This window comes from Dendronephthya gigantea, unplaced genomic scaffold (assembly GCF_004324835.1).
Source record: "Dendronephthya gigantea isolate DGI-Jeju-01 unplaced genomic scaffold, DenGig_1.0 000209F, whole genome shotgun sequence".
In the NCBI taxonomy this organism is placed as follows: Eukaryota; Metazoa; Cnidaria; class Anthozoa; order Malacalcyonacea; family Nephtheidae; genus Dendronephthya; species Dendronephthya gigantea.
The window spans coordinates 229945-251768 of NW_021163219.1; the positions used below are offsets into that span (position 1 = coordinate 229945).

Consider the following 21824-nt stretch of genomic DNA (forward strand, 5'->3'; position numbering starts at 1 on the left):
CCAATCAGCAAGTTGCTAATTACCAGTCGTCACTCGTTCAAATTTTGCGCGTGCGCACAAGTACCATGACCATTGAACGTCCATGACATTTGGGCAACTTTGGATTCGCCTATGTTCTGTCAGAATACCCGGGTGTAATTCTTAATCTCCGGGCGGAATTAGTACCCTTGCACGGTGCTCCGCACCAGTTCGGGGATTATAAGGAATTGTTTTGAACACAATAAAGATTGCGACGTGTCAAGGAATTGTGACACCGTATTATTGACAGACTAAAGATCAACTTGCATGGTGGAAATCCATCACAATTCTTCAACTTTTGTAAGTTTTATCTAATTACTTTTAACCAACTCTTTGTCAGCTGATCAGATGACCTTTAAAAATATTTGGCTCACTTTAACTTGCATTTTCTGTGCAAATACTTGGCTGATTTTAATAAAAATTAAACCATTTAAAAGAGGACATTGTCCTCAGTAGATAGATGTTTTTTTTTAGTTCTATATGTTTCAAATTCGCTAGGATATTTCCTTTAGAATGCATGCGATTTAGCTATTATTCGATATTATACCTCAAAGCGGCCTAATCCTTAGAATATTGCCCAAAACGCAAACAAAAATTGGTTACCGTGATTTAGTTCACATTTCTAGGATCATTTTGATATATTTAGCTTCAAAATGGTGCCTTTAGAAGATTTTTGCCGATTTTTTACATAAACATTCATAATCTGCATTATGGTATGTATTATCGCATCGCTCACGGAAAGCATTTCACAATAATAAAAAGATTCACCAAAAATTTCGGGCAAAAAAACCGAAAAACGGACCCCTTGGTCCAATTTTACGCCAGGAATCGATTTTTGGGGTCAAAATTTGCCTAGGGGGTGGGCATCACAGACTTTTGTCACATTTTTGAACCGCGTGACAACATTCCGAGCAAGCGCTAAACACGCGCTTAGCAACGCTCATCAAGGCTCATCGCTTAGCTCTGAAAATGGCTTATTTCTCCGATTCTCTAGCACATCCTAATCTAAAAATACATCGAAGTTATAACAGAATGGATAATAGGCAAAATTGAGACAGTCTAAAGCTAACAGAAAACAAAATAAATTGACAAACATGGAATTTTGAAAAGTATATGGTTGCCATGGGCATGTAATTTGAGATAACAACGCAAGCTACTATTTTGGCTTATATTACAAGTGCGGCTTAAAACTATCTGCGGATTTGAATATAGCATTTATATGATCTCTTCAAGCGCTATCGTTTGGTGGTATTCCGGAATCTTTAGCTTAAATACTTGCGGAGATATTCAATTTAAGCTAGGGTCCCTTCTATGACACCCAAACATTAGGACCTGTCCATAATGACCTGGCACACGCAGACAATAATGATTTTTAGATAGACGTTTCCGGGAAACCGCGGTTTCACGTTAGCGGTTTGACGTTGCGGTTGACCTGTTGTTGCAAATATGGCATTTAGCTAGCAATCGTTCACCTATACCTTATGATAGACCGATTTAAATTGACATCCAATAAACAGTTTCGCAGTTAAATTACTTCTAGCTATTTCTAATGCTTCTGTTATTTTTTAAATGAAATGTCGTTTACACTTTGTTCATTATCGGTTTGTCCTAATGTCGGTTGTCATAGAAGGGACCGTTTCTTAAATTGAATATCTCTGCAAGTATTTAGGCTAAAGATACCGGAATACCACCAAACGATAGCGCTTGAAGAGGTCATATAAATTCTATATTCAACTCAGCAGTTAGTTATAAGCCGCACTTGTAATATAAGCCAAAATACTAGCTTGCGTTGTTATCTCAAATTACTCAGTGCCCATGGCAACCAATATACTTTTCGAAATTCCATGTTTGTCAATTTATTTTGTTCTCTGTTGGCTTTAGACTGTCTTAATTTTGCCTATTATCATTTTGTTATAACTTCGATGTATTTTTGGATATTAGGATGTGCAAAAGAATCGGAGAAATAGCCATTTTAATGTCTAAACGATGAGCCTTGATGAGCGTTGCTAAGTGCGTGTTTAGGCATGCATTCTAAAGTAAATATCACAGCAAATTTGAAACATATAGAACAACTGAGAACAATGTCCTCTTTTAAATTGTTTAATTTTTATTAAAATCGGCCTAGAATTTGCACAGAAATTGCAAGTTAAAGTGAGCCAACCAGTTTTAAAGGTCATCTGATCAGATATATATTACACAACCTATGCAATTCTAATTAGATTTCGAGTGTCTACCTATCTATCTATCTGCGGCCAACGTTTTTGCAAATGGGTGTATATATATCATGGCTAGAAATCTGGGACAAAACGGCTAAAAATATGCGCAGAACATTATGAAATGTAGAGATTCAATATGGCGTATTTATAGGCGGCAAGCTTGTTAAAATTAGAAATGGTATGCGCAGAAAAAAATATCGTGGTTTAACCTTCCTGCACAGATAACAAAATTTGAACAACGCTTCAATGATTACATACTCAGATTCGTAGAGTCCAGGAAGTTTTTGATACTTTGCCATCACAGACACAATTTATCCACTTTCAAAATGAAATCGTGTTATAAAATTCCGTTCAGTGTCCAGCATATGTCACATTTAACTTGGTATTTCCACGCCGCTATGAAGCGATGAAAAGGTGCACACATAGCAATTTTTTGATTCCATGACGATCTTTCATTTCGAGGTTGCTTTAGGCGATTTCCTTCAGTGAATGGCTTGCTTTTAGTGCTTATTTATGCTGTTTTAAGTAGTCGTTGCAAGAGCCATACTATTCCAAAATCAACTTGGAAATATCGAAAATTTATTGCATATTGACCGTGTCTTTTACACTTGCTGAAAAGCGCCATTTTGAAAACTTACAAAAGAATCTGCTGGACAGTGTTTATTGTTTTGTGGGCTCAAATTACAAAAAAAATAGCGCGAAAGTTTTAAATTTTTTGAATAATCCGTGCGAAATTTGAGTGTTGTTTCAAGGTGCTTCTTAAAATTTTTGTTAATATATCACACTGTTAAGTGGATTTGGGCTTTTAAGAGGATAAAATGTCTGATATTTCACCTCCAGCGTCATTTTTGGAATATAAATTAGGGATTGAAAGGGCGTCAGTTCAATATGCAACGCAAACTAGAGCAAAACCGGTCCTCATGGCACTGGCAATACCTTATCCACTTTGGAAAGCTTGGTATGAATTCATGGATACACAAAAGAAGAAAACTATAAATGTTAAAAAACCACTAACGGAGCGGTCATTAAGTAAGTATATTTCAGGAATCTATTTCAAAAATTTGAAGAAAACATTAGTATCCCATATTTGCATTCCCTTTGTTGGAAGCATGAAAATGTTTTATATTATTATACTAGGATGATGCGCAAGTGAACATTTTCCTCAAACAACTCCCCCATCCCCATAACACACACTTTGAACATGACAGCTGCCTAAATGCATCTAATTCTTCAGATTCTCCAGACTCAAGTTCCACAGTGCATTTGCATAATTGCTCTTGGACATATGTTGACTTACTGGAATACTCCATACCTGGAAACATATTCCTTTTTTCCCAAGAAAGCCAAACTAGAAGCGAAATAGAAGAATCCCTGAGAAAGATTGCTTCCTCTGTTAACAGTGAATTTAGAAAGGCGAAAGGGTCAAATAAGAAAAAGCAACTTAATTCTACAGTGAGGAAATTCCATATTTTGAAGAAATGATTCAGTCGGTTAAAGAACTGGACATTGAAAACAAAAGCATAAAAGATGAGATGGAATTATGGAAGAAAAATTGCCAAAACCTTCAAGAAAAATTGGATAATCTGTACGAAGACATGGTCACAGCTATAAATGAAAAGAATGAGGAAATTGTTGGATTGCAGAATAAAAATGAGCAGCTTGATGAGTATATTAAATGTTTGGAGAAAGATTTGAAATTCTCCAATCAAGGCAAGAATGTGTCTGATGTGAAAAACAAATCGAGAACACTGAAAACATTTATTTCTAGGGCCAAAACAGCATTATGGTTTGCCAAATCGTTTGGCTTGGAGATTGAAAGCATCAATGTGAAAGAGGACAAAACTGGAATAAAACATTCCATGGCAACCGGAAATGATCAGGATGCTAACCATGAGCTTCATGGTATTGATAGTTTGCCTGATGAAGAAAGGAAGAAAATTGAAGAAATTTTATTTCTTCTTGATCGGTTTTGCGTGGGTGACAACTTCTACCATGAGCTATCAATGGTGGTTGATGGTCTACCTAAGTCTTACTTAATACGGCAGAGAAGAAAGCAGCTCAATGACTTATGCCATGTAAATCCAACACCCGGAACCGCTGAAGGTGCCCAGTTATCATTCACCCACCTTCTTAAAGGAAGAATTTCAGATCTTGTTGTCCAAACTGGAAAAACCGATTGGACCTCACAACCTATTAAAATTAAGGTTTCAGGAGATGGTGCCCGAATGACAAGAACCACAAGCTTTACATTGCTTTCATTTTCCTTACTCCAGAGTGGCAATCAGGTGATGTCAGCTAATGGCAACCACACCATAGCCATAGTGAAAGGCTCAGAGAGTTATGAGACAATCAAAGAATCATTTAAAACAGTTTTTGATGAAATAAACAATCTAATTAATGCCAGGAAGATTATAGTTAACAATACAGAATATAATTTAGAATTCTTTCTTGGTGGAGATTATAAATTTTTGCTAACAATGATGGGAATGAAATGTGCGTCAGCAAATTATTCGTGCATTTGGTGCAAAGTACATAAAGATAATCGGTGGAAAATGGATTTTGATTTGAAAAAGTACAACTCTGCACCACTGAAACGCACACTTAAGGAAATCACACAGATGGCAGACAAAAAAGGAACCGAAGACAAATACTCGTGTGAGCACAAGCCACTCCTCCTAATAGAATTAGATCACATTATCTTGGATGAACTACACTTACTTTTAAGAATAATGGACATTTTAATAGGAAATTTAGTACAAGAAGTTATCACATGGGATGCCAAAGAAAATTTCAACAGAAAGAAATCAGAAAGAAGCAACCTTCGTTTACAGAAACTGCAACAGACAATACGATCATGCGGTGTAAGTTTTGAAGTCTGGGAAAAAAGGTCAGAAAATGGGAAGGGTGACTATGATTTCACCAGTCTGCTTGGTGATGACAAGAAGAAACTGTTGGTAGAACTTCCTGGTAAGTTACATGAATGCATTCACTCTGAAACGTGTCAGGGAGTGGTGGATTTGTGGGTGTCATTTCATAAATTGTATCGTGTAATAACTGACAAAAATTCATCAAGTGAAATGGCTACCAGCTACTTTAACATGGCAAGATGCTGGGTGAAAAAATTTACATCACTTGGGGTCAAACTTCATGGTTACAAACGATCAAAAGTAACTCCATATATGCACTGTATGGTGTTCCATGTGCCAATGTTTATGGAAAAGTACAATTCGATAAAACTTTTCACTGGGCAGGGAGTGGAGAAAAACAACGATGTGGCCAGAAAGATTGTGCTGTGCAAATCCAACAAGAGAGAACCTGCTGTTGACGTATTAAAGCTTGAATCTCGACAATGGAATTTACGCGAGTGCGAGCGTCCTAAACGATCTTACGTTAAACGTAACAGTGAGTATTGGGAAACAGAAATAAAGGAAAAGCGAAAAAGGAGCAATAACATGTAACAATATGATTCAGTTAAACTAAGTTGCATTACTAGTAAGTTACATTAATGGACTTGTTTAGATGAAGCGAGTTTGAGGTGCCAGCTTGGGATCTCGCTGGTATACATGCTACAAAACAATCTTAAACTCTATTTTTGTTAGTTACTTTGAAAATAATGACAATGTTGTATGTCAAGGATTGTAGATTATCTCCTTTTTTGTATTGCAAACAGTGGCGGACTTTATGAAATATTGGGGGTCGAGAAATCCATTAACATTTAGTTTGGCAATTCCGTTATAATGGGTGAGTTGCGTTACTTCCTACAATACTTTACAGTCTTTCAAAATCATTAGGGGGGGGGGGCTGGAGCCCCACTTGTCCCTAGTGTCCACCACTGATTGCAAAGCTACATAAATAAGGTTTTGAGCAATTTTTTCTCACTCTCTTTTAGACAATATCAACAGTAAACTGTATATATTAAGTCATAACTGATTGTCATTTGGTTCAGCTAAAAATATATACCTAATATTCTATTGAAATACTGTAGGCTTTCTTGCAGAATGAAATACTTAGTTTTTCAAGGCAGTATCGTGGGAGTGGTTCGATTTTTCCATTCAACGAGCGGTAGTTCTTAGGGCTCCAGGATATATAAGGGTGTAGTTTAATAGGAAAATCAACTTTCACTCCATCTCCAACATGATCCAAAATTCTATCCCAATTGAGGGGAAAACCACAAAAATCAAAGTCTTCCTCTTTTAGCAGAATTGATCCTTGTTGCTTGCTTCTTTCACCTTTACCATTAAAAAGGAACTTAAAAACATCATGCCGAAAGTTAATAACAGTAGCCAAAATACTTCTGGATTTAAGATGAAGGAGAATCCCAGCAGCCAAGGCATCGATTCCTTCAGATATGGCTTCTTTTGATGGTTTGGGATTTGTGTATGATCTATATATATAAATTAACATAAATAAAAAGTTAGTATAGCATTTTGACATACACTGTCATTCAGACTCAGAATGACAAGAAGCCATGTCAAAAATTTCTAGAACTAATTGTTATATATACCAATTATAAAAAACCAGGCCAATTAAGTTGATGTTAGGAATTGATCTCTCTTAGGGGTTGACTTGGACAGGTATTCTATAATTTTTTAAAGCAAATTTTGAAATCCACAAGGCATTCCAGCAAGAAATTTTATATATAGTCAATTGTAGTCAATTATTGGTGCCATCATCATTTTGGCAGCTCCATTTTAATGACAGTAAGTACTAAAGACAAAATAAACAGAACATAATACCTTATCGCTACCTGGTTTAGATTTTCTTCCGGCTCCCAGGTGTTTTCATAGCTCGAGTAGCCTTTCCATTTTACTAAATATTCGACCTAGCAGGACAACAAAGTAGAAAAATGATGACTTTCAAATTAAAATAGACTTCACATTTCTCGACATCTTGAACTATTAAATGGCAACGACAGCTGTCTAAACATACAGTACCTTTCGTTTTCTTTTTCTCCTGGACACGACTCTCTCAATATTGTAATATGTTTGTGCCATTTTTTCCGTAAAAATCAAAGTATTAAGATCGTTTACCCCTTGCCAAACAAAATCAAATATAAAAGCGTGGACATAAATTAGCACTTCCGGTGGAATGCGAGTCCGCAATCACGCACGCTGACTGTCCGAGATTTCTAGCCATGTATGGCCCAGCAAGAAAGCTAGAATTGAAGATCAACTCGATTTTTCAAACTAAAAATTTGTATACGCTTTATTTCCTGTTTAAAATGTGCATTAAATTTTTTCGAGAGACTGAATCGAACCACCTAATATCGGTCTAAGTTGAAAGTTAAGTTTCCACCCAGTGTCCACCCAGTTGTATAATATAACAAAATCACATATATATATATAATTATATATATAATATATATATATATATATATATATATATATAATATATATATATATATATATATAATATATATATAAATATATATATATATAATATATATATATATATATATATATATATACATATATATATATATATATATATATATATATATATATTTATCACATACTTGTGCCTTTATCAGGGCGATAACAGGGTGACATAAAAACGATATCGTCACTGATATAACAGGGTGACATAAAAACGATATCGTCACTAATATCGCTTTTTGTCACTGATATCGCTTTTTGTCCCGCTGCATTTGCCGCTGTCAAAACAAAGATGGCTGACTCGAGCAGTTCGAGGTTTGTTTCAGTCGATGTCGATTGCTTTATAGAAGAAAAAGAAGTATGTGATAAACAGGTTATCACAATTGGGACAAGGTGATATCAGTTTTATCGCTTTCAGGACGATATCATAAATGTCCCTCGTTCGCTGCGCTCACTCGTGACATTTATGATATCGTCCCTCAAGCGATAAAACCTATATCACCTCGCCCCTCATGTGATAACCTATACATATATGTACACCCATTTGCAAAAACGTTGGCCGCAGATAGATAGATAGATAGATACTCGAAGTCTAATTAGAATTGCATATGATTACATTTGCATAGGATTTCAATCATATTACACAACATATGCAATTTTAATTAGATTTCGGGTATATACATCATGACTCCAGCAAGAAAGCTGGAATTGCAGATCAAATTTTTCATCTTACGTATATCTTACCTTCCTTTTTGAAGATTTTTTGAAAGCGCAGTAAACAATGTCGCCCTACAACTTTGGTCGAGTGTTATTTCTACGTGTCTACGTTCTGTGTTTTTTCCTGTCTTTCAGACAAGTTTCGGGATCAAATGGTACGTATATTTGCTGCATGTATACCGTTTTGTTTGAACAAACGTAAAAAAATTTTCAAAATTTAGTCCAGATTTATGCATTTCAGTTTTGTGTATAATGTGCAAAATCGAGAATTGGCGGTCACTCTGAAAATTTCAATTTTGCTCATTCTTAGTTTGCCTTGAGACATTACCAGGTAAACAAACGTGATATAATTTGTTTTTCAAAAAACCGCTGAAATTTTGAAAAATCTGAGGAAAACCGTTTGGCTGTGGGTGACTTTAAAATTATGCAAATTTTCAGTGGACTCAAACTGTTCAAAAGAAAATAGCTGATGCAAAGCAGGAAAAATGTATTAAAACGGCGCGCTTGTAAATCCGTAGAGGAGATGTTCGAGAATTGATTGGGCATAAAATATTAATTTTAGCTATTAATTAAAACCAGACGGCTGATATTTTAGAATCGTATGATATTCACACGTAGGAAAAGTATAGCGTTGACACGGAAAAAGCATTTTAAATAAGTGCCCCAGGTTTTTTCTTCATGAAACCTGCGCTACTAACTAAGAAGATGCTCTTCTAGAACATAAATTATAAAAGAATTAGTTTGGATTGTTGCATTTAGAGTTCGTATACGGAGGCCCTAGATATCGAGTATTTTTGACATACAGCGTGTCTGACTGAAATTTACAAGTGTCTGATGCTTCTGGTCGCTATTTTCTCATTAGTTGATATTTACATTAAATCCTAAACAAAATGACTGTCGGGTGGAGAGCCAAACTGACAGGACTGACGATGGCGCGCCACTGTATGATTATTTATATCTACTCTCCTCAAAGAGTAATCAGAAGATGTTTCGTCTTGTTTATATCTCGCAAAATTAGTCCATTTTTTATACGAAGAACATTAATTTTGCATGAAAAATCCATTACTTGGGCGATTGTTGTCTCCCTACCATGCATCGTGTATCTAGTAACAATGGTAAAGAATTGATAATAGGCAAGGTTTGTGTTATCCACCGAAGCCGCTGCTGAGTGGATAACATAGACCGAGGCTTTGAAAAATCTCAATGATACGAAAACTCTATTCAATGATTGTTTTATTATTATATTCAAATAAAAGTTGCCGTCCTGCTTTCTGGCTTCGGTATAGAAACGCTTCAAAATCCGCGTCAATTCAACACTGCATGTTTCCTGGGTGATAGCTATATTTGTACTCCTGGAATACTGTTTTGGCAATTTTCGTGTTCCTCCACGTATTGTAGTTGTCTTTGTCTGAGATATCTTGATCGTTTTACGCTTGCAAAAGGCCTAAAAGCCATTCTGTTTACGCTTTAAGAATATTTGGTTTTGGTGGGCTTTCAGCAAACTGCATGTGGACCGAACTTCGGTCCAAAAAAGTATAATTGCATCTCTTTTGATGTCAGCACTTGAAACAACGGGACAGCTTCGAAATACTGAAAATTCTCCGAGGCAATTCGACCAATCACGAACTAGAATAAAATTTGAATATATAATGGTAAGTTATATTTATACAACGAGTTATTTAACGCAGAGTGATTTTCGCTCCGCGGCGCGCTCTGGATTGTAGCGGCGTTGTGTGAACAGCTCCCCCAGGCTTCTTCATTTTCTGCAGGGTCGATGTGGTCGTCAGTTTCTTCGCCGTCAGAGCCATGTCTTAGAAGTTTCCTTTTGGCTGCTAATCTAGAAAAAAGCTACCAATTTGCTAGCTAGTAAGAAATGCTCTACTGTCCATCAGCATTCTTTGCCGTAATCATAGCCTTGGCCACTGACATTGTATCTTCTTTCTCTCCTGTTGCTTCTCCAATTAGAAATCCATCCGTCAGGACGCTCTTCTGCTTTTCGGAGAATCGCTTCTTGCGTATTTGGTTGATTTTAAAGCCCTACCCATCGGTAAACTTTGTATGGAGCTGGCTCCAAGAGCATTTCTTGCTCCTGATGGGATTTCTGGTACACCTGACGTAAGATCGTGTAGTCTACTTCAGCGGCGTAGCTAGCATCGATAAGTGGGGTGGACATATTCATATATTAATGTTCAGAGACCGTTAAAACAATCAATTTGAAAAGAAATTAATAATGTGAAACACGAATATATGAATAAGTCCCCCCCACTTACTATGCTGGCGACGCCACTGGTCTACTTGCGTAGCCATGGACAGCTTCGTCACATACAGGGTGTCTCAAAAATAACGCAACCACTTAAATATGCAAGACATTAATACAGCTCTAAAGCACAATAGATAAGCACCTCTGGAAATTGAAAATGGCTCTTAACCCTTCATTTAAAATGCTAAAAGTCATTTTAGCTGAACTGTGGTGCAAACCCGAATAATATTAATATTCTTGCATATTTAACTGGTTGCGTTTTTTTTGAGACACCCTGTAGTGTTCCATGTTCAAGCTTACGTTCATATTTACCACAGTCGAGGTGGTGTTGCAAGGCCGAGTAGCGTAGGTACGTCTTGATGGAGGCTTCTTCGGGACAGGAAAAAAGGTTGTGAGATTCTTCGACAGCTTAAACTTGTGTTTTTTTTGCTTTGGTACACTTTGTTTACAGCTACGAAAACTTTTCTTTAAAGGGATGAAATGTTCATCACACTGAAGCGCTGCATCTTTTTTTAGGCTAGCAGTCAATAGATCAACAATTGCACTCTCTTGATTCAGTTCACCCAGTTTGCTCAGTGGCAGCTTCTTCCCCGGCCCAATAATATAAGCCTTCCATACTTTCAGATGACCTTGCCCACACTCGACGTTAGAGAAAGCGCTTACACCATCCATTTCTTTCACACGAACCCCAGGTGACGTACAGAGAAACCAACATCCTTTCCAATACTCTCTTCTACGATAGTTGAATAGCAATGGTAACAACCTGCGTTGTCCTGCCTGAAGTACACGATTTCTAGTTCAGGAAGCTCCACTTTAGCTTGTGAATCACATCTTTCATGAATGAAAGTATTGCGCGTTGTTTTGTTTACAAGATTCGTATACGCGGACGAGCGTCATGGAATGGATTTCACCGTTTTCTGGTTTGTACATTGCCACAGTTATATGCCACGTCAATCCGAGCTCTCTAAAAAAGTTGGTCTGGCTTTCACTGTACTTCCTTGAAAGAAACTTCATAGCCCAGTCTTGAACTAGAAGCACGGGCTTTTCATCTAGAGAATCACATATTATTATAGTGCGTGCTTCATTTCGTGCTGGCTGAATGTTACGCAGCAGGTGCGCCTTCCATGCATTTATGTTCCGTTTTGCTTGCGCGACTTTGAAAACTAACTATTCCTTCAAGTCCTTGTTATCTTCAGGAACTAGCGCTAAAGCTTCATCAATATTGTTAAAAACCTTTTCAATTTGATTACATCGATCACAGTAGTAAGTGTGCTCGTAGGTACAAGTAGCTTTGAAGTCGGAATCACTAGGTTCGCTAAGGGTATAAGACCGACAGTGGTCGGGTATGCCGGATTCTTTCCAAACGTGTACCTAAAGTCAACACTAAAAACATCTCACTCTTAACACAACTGTTACTAGTAGTAGCCTTGCCTATTCACACGTTGGATTTCGTTGCGAAGATAACGATGGACAACGTACCTTATAATCACTCTCTTAGTTGATTTTAGAAGCGCCTTTCGATCCCTCCCCATGTCATGCCAATCAAATCGCCAAACTTCTCCGCACTCAAATCATCACTTAAATCATCGAATGCGTCAGACCCTGATAACGGTAACGAAAACAGTTATATACGCCTGTATTCTAAAAGCTCACACTCAAACTCATTGAGTGGGAGATCTTTTAAAATGTTATCGTAACGTTTTCATGGCGGTATTTCCAGCCGAATTGTGGCTTGATTTTCAGTGTTTTACCTTAAATCTTTCCACCAATTCCGAAAGTAAATTTCTCATTGACTAGCATTAACAAAATTTACACGTCACACTCAATGGCTGTAAGTATGAGTGAGCTCAGTTTTTCAATACAGGCTATAGTCTGTTAAAAACTTAGAAATTGCGGTAAGAGCAGACGCACCACATTAGGCACCTTCATAACTTCCTTCGATGAAAGGGTGCATGATGCTCTTTTCTCCAAACGGAAGATCTTGCATTAAGTGTGAGATCGTGATAAAGTCTAAAAAGTGATCGAGTTTGTCCTCTGGTACTGCTATTCTTGTTCTTCTATCAGGCACTAGTGGAGTTTTTCTGCCGTAGACGAGGATGTGTTTTCTCGCAGCAGTGAACCGGTATCGAGAAAGCTAGGGAATCCAAATTTGAAGTGTGCTGTAAGCAACTTTATCTACCATTATTGATAAGATTTGGCGTTGAGTGCCCCATCTGCTAGAATTTGTATAACACTGTGCTAGAGCCTCCACCAACACACTGTCGACGTCTTCTAGTTCCTTGACAGGAAATTGTGGGTCGAGTGGCTTTGAAACAATGGCTTTCCAGAGATGATGATGCTGATCTGGTGCAACTTCTTCAAGAAAAGCAGCAATTATAGCCTCTCTTGCCCTACGGCTACGCACATAACGGCGTTTTGTTAGCTCATTTGCATCTTCCCACTGGCCTCTCATTATCACATTCCTCACTGGACATAATTATATCCCTGCTTTGTAGGAGCTCATGCATTGAGCTTTTCAAGAGCTTTTACTGCATCGTTTTTCCCTGGTGCTTTAAAGTTGAATTAACGGCAACGTAAAAGGTTGCTGAGGTACTTTGAAGTATGTTGTGGTACATATTATGACAGAGACTATCACTGGTTTCATTCTATAAAAGAGAAGATAATACGTGCATTTATAATATACGGTGAAAATAAACGTCCCTAAGTGTAATATACATAACTGCTATTTATAGATAATTAAGCTTGGACAATAGAATGAGAACTGATTGACAGTTAGAGACAGACAATAATATAGAAAGTGTATGAGAGCGAGAAAAGTAAGAGCACATGAAAAGTAATATATATAATATAGAGAAACAAAATATACAGTTATACAAATCGGAGCAAGGAGTGAGATCATTATATTGGCGACGAGAATGGCTGAACGACAAGCCGAGCCACAAGAAAATATCACAGTAAATACGCAATCGGTTTCGCTACAACCATTGACAAGATTCGCTTTAGACAAGCGAAACAAGAACCGAACGAAACCCTTGATCAATTCCATACACGATTACGGACGTTAGCACAGACTTGCTCTTTCCACAACGCAGATTTTGAAATCGAACAACAAATTATTACGGCTGGGTCATCTTCACGGATTCGGAAAAAGGCATTAAGAGACCCAACATACGATCTGAAGTCTATACTCATCGATGGTCGCCGTGCCGAGATGAGTACATTTCAAGCGCGAGACATCGAATCAAAAGACACAAATACAGATCGTGTTAACAAAGTATCATCGAAAACAACATCGAAAACGTGTCACAATTGCGGTGGTACGTATCCTCATGAAGGACAATGCCCAGCTAAAGGTAAAGAATGTCGGAAGTGTCAAAAGCTCAACCATTTTGCTCGAGTGTGTCGAGGAAAGATGCAACGTCAGACAAAAGCTTTTCAACATGAAATGAAACCGAAACAGAAATACAAACGACCACTAAATCCACTAAATGAAGTTCAGAGCGAGACGGACAGTTCTGACAACGAATATTTATACACAGTTTCTAATGACAAGACCCCCAAAGTCAATGTTAAAGTATGCGGACGATCGTTAAAGCTACCGTAGACACAGGCGCAACGATCAATGTCATCGACCGAGGTACATATGAGAAAATACCAGGAATAGAATTAAAGAAAACGAACATAAAAGCGTTTGCGTATACTGCTAGCAAGCCAGTAAAGTTCATTGGCAAGTTTGAGGAAGCTATTGAGACTCGCCGTCGAGTTGCAGTGGCAACTTTTTACGTCGCAGAAACGACAGACAGCGGAAATCTAATATCAGCAACAACGGCAGAGGAACTTGGCCTGGTAAGTTTTCATCTTAACAAAGTAACTGAAACAAAAGATCGTGAACTCCAAAATATTCTAAACAAACATTCAAAAGTTTTCCACGGGTTGGGTAAACTCAAGCAAGAGAAAATCAAATTAAACGTTGATAAAACAACAACACCCCGAGCACAGCCACAACGCCGAATTCCCTATCACATACGTCAGAAGGTCCAGAACGCGATAGAACAACTAGAGAAAGACGATATTATTGAACGGGTACCAGAAAACCAACCTACACCTTGGGTATCGCCAATTGTAGCAGTACCGAAAAAGAACGGGGACGTTCGTATATGCGTCGATATGCGCGCTGCCAACGAAGCTATAAAACGGGTACGACACCCTATTCCAACAGTTGAGGACATCAGCTTTGAGTTAAATGGAGCAACGTGTTTTTCCAAATTAGACCTTACACAGGCCTATCATCAGCTAGAACTACACGAGGACAGTCGTTACATTACTACATTCAGTACACACATCGGTCTTTTCAGATACAAAAGGCTGAACTATGGCACCAATGCAGCTGCTGAGATTTTCCAGTACACTTTACAAACCCAATTGCAAGGATTAGTCGGAGTAAAGAATATAGCTGATGACATTTTAGTATATGGCAAAACACAGAAAGAACATAACACAAACTTGAATAAATGTCTAAAACGAATCTCCGACAAAGGACTACGCTTGAATCAAGCTAAGTGTAGCTTCTTGAATGACAAACTGGAATTTTTCGGACAAGTATTTTCCAAAGACGGCAGCAAACCTGACCCCAAACGTGTAGAAGCTTTAAAGAACGCGCCGGTACCCAAAACCATTTCTGAAGTAAGAAGTCTCCTCGGCATGGCAAACTACAGTGCCAAGTATATTCCGAAATTTGCAACCATTACAGCTCCATTGCGCCAATTAACGAAGAAAAATACACCTTTCGTGTGGACCGACATTCATCAGAACGCATACAACACGTTAACTTCCACCTTAGCTTCAGCATCGTGCATGGCATATTTTGACAAAAATAAAGAGACACTGGTAACGGTTGATGCGAGTCCAGTCGGCATATCAGCAATCCTTTCGCAGAGAAACAAAGGAAAAGACGACGAGAAAGTAGTGGCATATGCGAGTAGAGCATTAACAGAAGTCGAACAAAGATACTCCCAAACCGAGAGAGAGGCGCTGGCTATTATTTGGGGAGTGGAACATTTTCATCTATACCTGTACGGAAACGAATTCGTTCTAATCACAGACCATAAACCACTAGAAGTAATCTATGGCAACAGAAACTCCAAAACATCAGCAAGAATAGAACGTTGGGTGTTACGCTTACAACCTTATGCTTTTCAAGTAAGATACAAGCCAGGAGCTAACAATCCGGCTGATTATCTATCGCGCCACCCAACAGGAAAAAGCTACAAACAGCAGAAAATGACAGAGGAGCACATAAACTTTATTGCTCGCTCCAGTGTTCCGAAAGCACTGACGATAGAGGAAATCGAAGAAGCAACGAACAAGGACAAAACCTTACGAGGAGTTCGGGCAGCTATAAAGCTCAACAAGTGGCACTACGAGGTAGTCAAGCCTTATAAACAAGTAAAAGACGAACTTACTGTGACAACAAAGGGCGTGGTTCTTCGTGGTTCTCGTATAGTGATACCAGAATCGCTACAGCAACGTGCGATTGACATTGCGCACGAAACCCATCTTGGCATTACCAAAACGAAATCATTAATCCGAGAAAAGATTTGGTTTCCGAATATTGATAAAATGGTACAAGCAACAATCGAGAAGTGCATTCCTTGTCAGGCAGTGGGTAAAGCACCACCACAAGAGCCAATATCAACGACAACAATGCCAAAGGGACCATGGGAAACGATACATTTGGATTTCTACGGACCGCTTCCTTCGGGAGAATACCTTCTGGTCGCAATTGATCGCTATTCCAGATATCCCGAAGTGGAAGTAGTACGCTCGACAAAAGCTTCTGTGGTCATACCCAAATTAGATCAAATGTTCGCCCGTCATGGCATCCCAACAACTATCAAGACAGACAATGGACTGCCTTTCAATAGTGCAGAATATAATCATTATTTGACAGCTCTTGGAATTAAAGATATTTTTTCAACACCTAAATGGCCCCAGGGCAATGCAGAAGCGGAAAGATTCATGCAGCCCCTTGGAAAAACGCTACGAACCGCTCACATTGAAAGAAGAATCGTAAAAGAGAGTGAAATTAAGATAGGAGACTATGTCTTAGTTCGTCAGGACAAGCAGAACAAATTGACTGCGAATTACAACAACGTTCCATACGTAGTCACACACAGATCGCATTCACAGGTTAAAGCAAGAAGCAAGAACGGACACGTTATCACACGAAATGTGTCTCAGTTTAAACGCATACCAAAGCCAAGGGATGATACGGACAGTGATGACGATAATGAGAAAGAACGTCATCAAAAGAGGAACAATACCATCACACTACCAGCAGCAACAAATGTTGGACATCAAGATCAAATACCGACACGACGATCGAGCCGAGTCAGAGGAAAACCTGATAGATTTGGACATTCAGTATATGATTGAATTATGTTTTGTTAAATGTTAATATTGTTAAAAAAAAAAAAAAAGGCTGATGTAATATACATAACTGCTATTTATAGATAATTAAGTAATATATATAATATAGAGAAACAAAATATACAGTTATAAAAATCGGAGCAAGGAGTGAGATCATTATACTAAGTAGTGTGCGCTAATAATTCAAGACACTCTGTTGCATAAAGTCAAGCATGAAGTAAAAAAAATATGTTGTAGTAAAACCTCCAAATCTATAAAAATATGTATTGTGCTTGCCATTTAGTAAACTATTAACTGCAATCCAAGTCCCAAGAGCTGAGAAGGTCATCCGGCTAGCGTGCGAAAAAGAGCACTTCATATGCATGACGGGCAGACCTTGTGCAAACTTATTTTTAAACATGCGGTATTAAAGTTTCGATTTACATCACCGGGTGTCAATTATGACAAACTGGAGATCTTTCATACCTCATAGTTTATTTCTCATTACAAATTGTTCATAGTTAAGATACAACATAAAAACGTAATGAGCAAATGCAACCTTAAAATTTTATTGCAAATTCTCTATTTTGCAGAAATAAGTCGATAAGAGCTAGAATTAACCCGATAATAGCACTGACAGCTATAACTCCAAGAGCAACTACCTAAAAATGCTGTACTGCTAAAAGTAGGACTATGTAAATTACTACATAGCTAATAGTAGCTTTTTTAAGAAAACTGATGCAATTTAGGATTGCTTTCCTGATGACACTTGTCAATTTCGGTTACGCTATAATTATGCATGTCAAAGGTACGCAATATAATTATTCACCTCCCCCCGTACGAACTCTAAATACAATAACCAAAATTATTTTTCCATACGTTCTAGAAAAGCATCTTCTTATATAATTGATATAGCGTAAGTCTCTTGAAGAAAAAATCTGGGGCACTTATTTAAAATGCTTTTTATGCCGACGGTAGATTTTACGTTTCGCTATGTGTGAATACAATATGATTTCAAATAATTATCATGCAGGGGTCTAATTTTAATAAATAGCTAAAATAAGTATTTTATGCCTAATCAAGTCTCAAACAGCTCTTCTACGGATCTACAAGCGGACCATTTAAATATATTTTTCTGCTTTGCATGCGCTATTTGCTTTTGAACATTTTGATTCCACTGAAAATTTGCAAAATTTCAAAGTCGCCGACAGCCAAACGTTTTTACTCGGATTTTTCAGAATTTTGGCTATACCATGCACGTTTGCTTACTTGGTAATGCCTCTAAGGAAGCAAAAAATGAGCAAAATTGAAATTTTAAGCGTGACCGGCTGATGCTCGATTTTATTGGACCTTCTCTCATAAAATGATTGTAGGGCCTATACAGAAAAAAATATAAAAAGTATACAGATTTTAATCTCAATAAGGCATTAGAATTTAGTAGTTGTATTCTTCGTAGTAAAAAGTAACGAGTAATCTTGAGAAGGTTTTCAATCAATATGATGATGCTACAATAGCTTGTAATACTCTGTAGAGTTTAGGATTTATAAAATACTGACAATGACGCATGGTTGGATGATTGGCAATGTATTTGGAGACCATAAGATCTACAATATCAACTTTAAAGGATATATATATATATATTTATATATATATATATATATATATATATATATATATATATATATATATATATATATATATATATACACCCGTTTGCAAAAACGTTGGCCGCAGATAGATATATAGATAGATACCCGAAATCTAATTAGAATTGCATATGTTGTGTAATATAATTGAAATCCCATGCAAATGTAATCATATGCAATTCTAATTAGACTTCGAGTATCTATCTATCTATCTGCGGCCAACGTTTTTGCAAATGGGTGTATATATATATATATATATATATATAATATATAATATATATATGTACTTTTGCTCTCAATTGAGCCATGTGTTCACTTGTGGATATATATTTAAGGTGTATTTGTTCTTCTGCACAAGTATAACCAACCGGGCAAGCAGAAAATTCTACTTGACCGCGGTGGGAATCGAACCCGCGACCTTCGCATTTCTATGCAGTAACTGCATAACGACATGTAAAAGGACGAAACTCCGCATTGTCAATAACAACTTAAGTAAAATCACAGTTGTTCCCAACTTGGCCTTGTAGCTCAGACGGTAGAGCATCGTTCTAGATATGCGAAGGTCGCGGGTTCGATTCCCACCGCGGTCAGGTAGAATTTTCTGCTTGCCCGGTTGGTTATACTTGTGCAGAAGAACAAATACACCTTACATATATATATATATATCACAATATAACTTTTACTTGGTATTACAACAATTACGCATTCCATGCAGTCCACATTGACTCCACTGGCTATGTTATTTAGACTCCAGTAGTTGGTATATTCTTATTATAAGATCATTTCGGTAATTTCTTAATTATCAATTTCCAACATTTTGTAATTTATTTAAACTAGACACAGTCGGAAATCATTTTGAAGAACATCAACGACTATTGGAATTGCTCATGAATAATTCAAATGTCAACCGGCAAATTCTCCCTGCTTCTCATATTAATAAGCCTGTGAATGTTGAAATGGGAATTAAATTGCGTCAAATAGCAAATTTGGTAAGTTTCTGAACTAGATGATGCAGAAATTCCTGCTGAGAACATTGCAAAATTTAAGTTTTGAAAAAACGAGTTTGCAGGTTGAGTTTTGGCCGTGTTCTTTCCACGATCTTAGAAATTTGTGTGATATACCAAGAAATTTTGTTCAAGATATCGTCTTTCGTATTCCTGATAAAAATGGTTTTGTACAGTCCAGATATTTTCTGCAATCACTCCCACATATCATTATACACAATTGAACACATGCATTCGGTCGAACGTCGTCGAATCAATGTAAAAAGCTGAATCCCACCATTATGAATGGATGAAATGTTTTTTTTTAATTAGGACGAGAAGAATCAAGTAATACGGCTGATCCTCTGGCTCACCTTTCAATGGCTTAATCCACACTTAAAGTGGAATCCTGCAGAGTATGGCGGAATCAACAGTGTTCATGTTGACCATGATCTTTTTTGGTTCCCTGACGTCGCAGTGTTTAATGAGTGAGTATTTGTATTAATTTATAAAACCCTCATGCATGCATGCATGCAGGCGGAAAGAAATCAACAGATCAGTTACAACCGTACACTTTGTTCCACAGAACAACATTGCTTGGAATATTCTGCGATGCGAACGTCCAATATTACAATACGCAACGAACTGTGACTGTGATTGTGATATCACAATCCCCAATTCATCACAGCATTAAACTTTATCTTATGCCATTCACAAGAGGTCGTTTGCAATAAGGCAATTTTGCTGCATTCCATTTATGATCACACCAAGTTGATTCTGGTTGAATTGTACATTCATAAATTTAGGTGTTCAATTCCGTCCAATGCACATTCTTTTCGTGAAATATCCTGTCCATTGAAAATTGTTTGAAACTGAAAAGCGTAAAGATTCGTACAAGAAGTACAAAATTTCTTCCATAGCCTAACCCTTCGCGGCAAACCCACGCAAAAACACGCGTGTCGCATACCTAGAAGGAAGGCCTCATTTTCCGCCATCTTGGCTTTACTCATTAATCAGGGAAATCAGAGAGCTGGAAAGAGCTGAAATCTGAAACGCTAGTTACAGTCTAATTCGATTTCTTCGGATATTACTGATTACCAGTCTCTACTCGTTCAGCTTTCACGCATACGCATAACTAACAAAACCATCCAATGCCGACCGTCCTGACATAAAATGTATGCATACATTAAACTAAGCCAGAACAACGAGAGTTCCTTGATGACTTATTCGCAAAGTTTTAAATCAGAGCAAATTCAATATTCTTAGAGGAGAATAACAGAATTACAGGTAGAATATTCAGCCCAAATATAGTCGAAATCGGGCTTTTAAATATGGAAATATTACACTAGATATTAAATATTACATTTTAGAGGGTGTGATGCTGGTCAATATAGGGATAAGTTTGGCTGTTGAGGTGCATAAACTATGCAAACTACAAAATTTTATCCTGTCATGATTTGGAACTCCTAAAAATAAATAATGCCGGTTTATGGTCATGATCATTTAAGTGATTTGAGTGGCTACGCCAATGATTCATTTAACTGATTTGAAGTATTTGTATCTATGATTTGTTATTTAATATTATGAAAAAAAGTGGATACTGATTTAAAATTCAAATTCCGAAAATATATTATGTATTAATATAATTTTATAACATTCCTCAAGTCTGTTCAATAAATTGGAACATTGTTTATTTATACACGGTATTATACTGCTTAGCATTTGGATTTGATTCAGTTTAGTAATCTAAATTAGGCGTATAAATACATTTCAAGACTTCTATTTTTGACGCCATTTTGGTCACAAACAGTAGCTAGATACTTTACAATTACTTAATGGTTTCCGTTTTTTTCCGAAGGCGAGAGAAAAGGCTTAATTGTTTAAAAAAATAAAAACGACAAGGTCTGAATTTAAATTTAAACTCCTTAAAACTTTAAATTTCCGTGTTTGGATGGCCTGATCCTATATTGATTTGTGATGAACTGCAGTTTAATTTTACCAAATTTTGTTAAAATTCTAGTATTTGTGACGTCTATTACTCGCACCTCAGCTACGTAAATTTTAGGCTATTTAGCAGCTTGCGACAATTTATTTTTCGTATTTCCTATGCCGACAAATGTGACATGTCACAGCTCAAAATAAATATATCGCGTGTAAACAGGAATTAGTCAAAATCCTATTGATCTTATTAATATTATTAT

The 21824-nt window shown here is 37.1% G+C and overlaps 1 protein-coding gene across 1 annotated transcript in view; it reads left to right on the forward strand.

Moving 5' to 3' along the window:
- The first annotated feature begins 269 nt into the window (after nt 1-269).
- Nucleotides 270-21824, forward strand: part of LOC114539632 (neuronal acetylcholine receptor subunit alpha-5-like) — a 34098-nt gene continuing 12543 nt past the window's right edge. Inside the window, exons 1-4 of the mRNA XM_028560248.1 lie at nt 270-318; nt 8368-8481; nt 19478-19629; nt 19957-20111. Of these exons, the coding sequence (XP_028416049.1) occupies nt 8391-8481; nt 19478-19629; nt 19957-20111 (398 nt within the window). The 5' untranslated portion in view covers nt 270-318; nt 8368-8390. The remainder of the gene's footprint in view (nt 319-8367; nt 8482-19477; nt 19630-19956; nt 20112-21824) is intronic.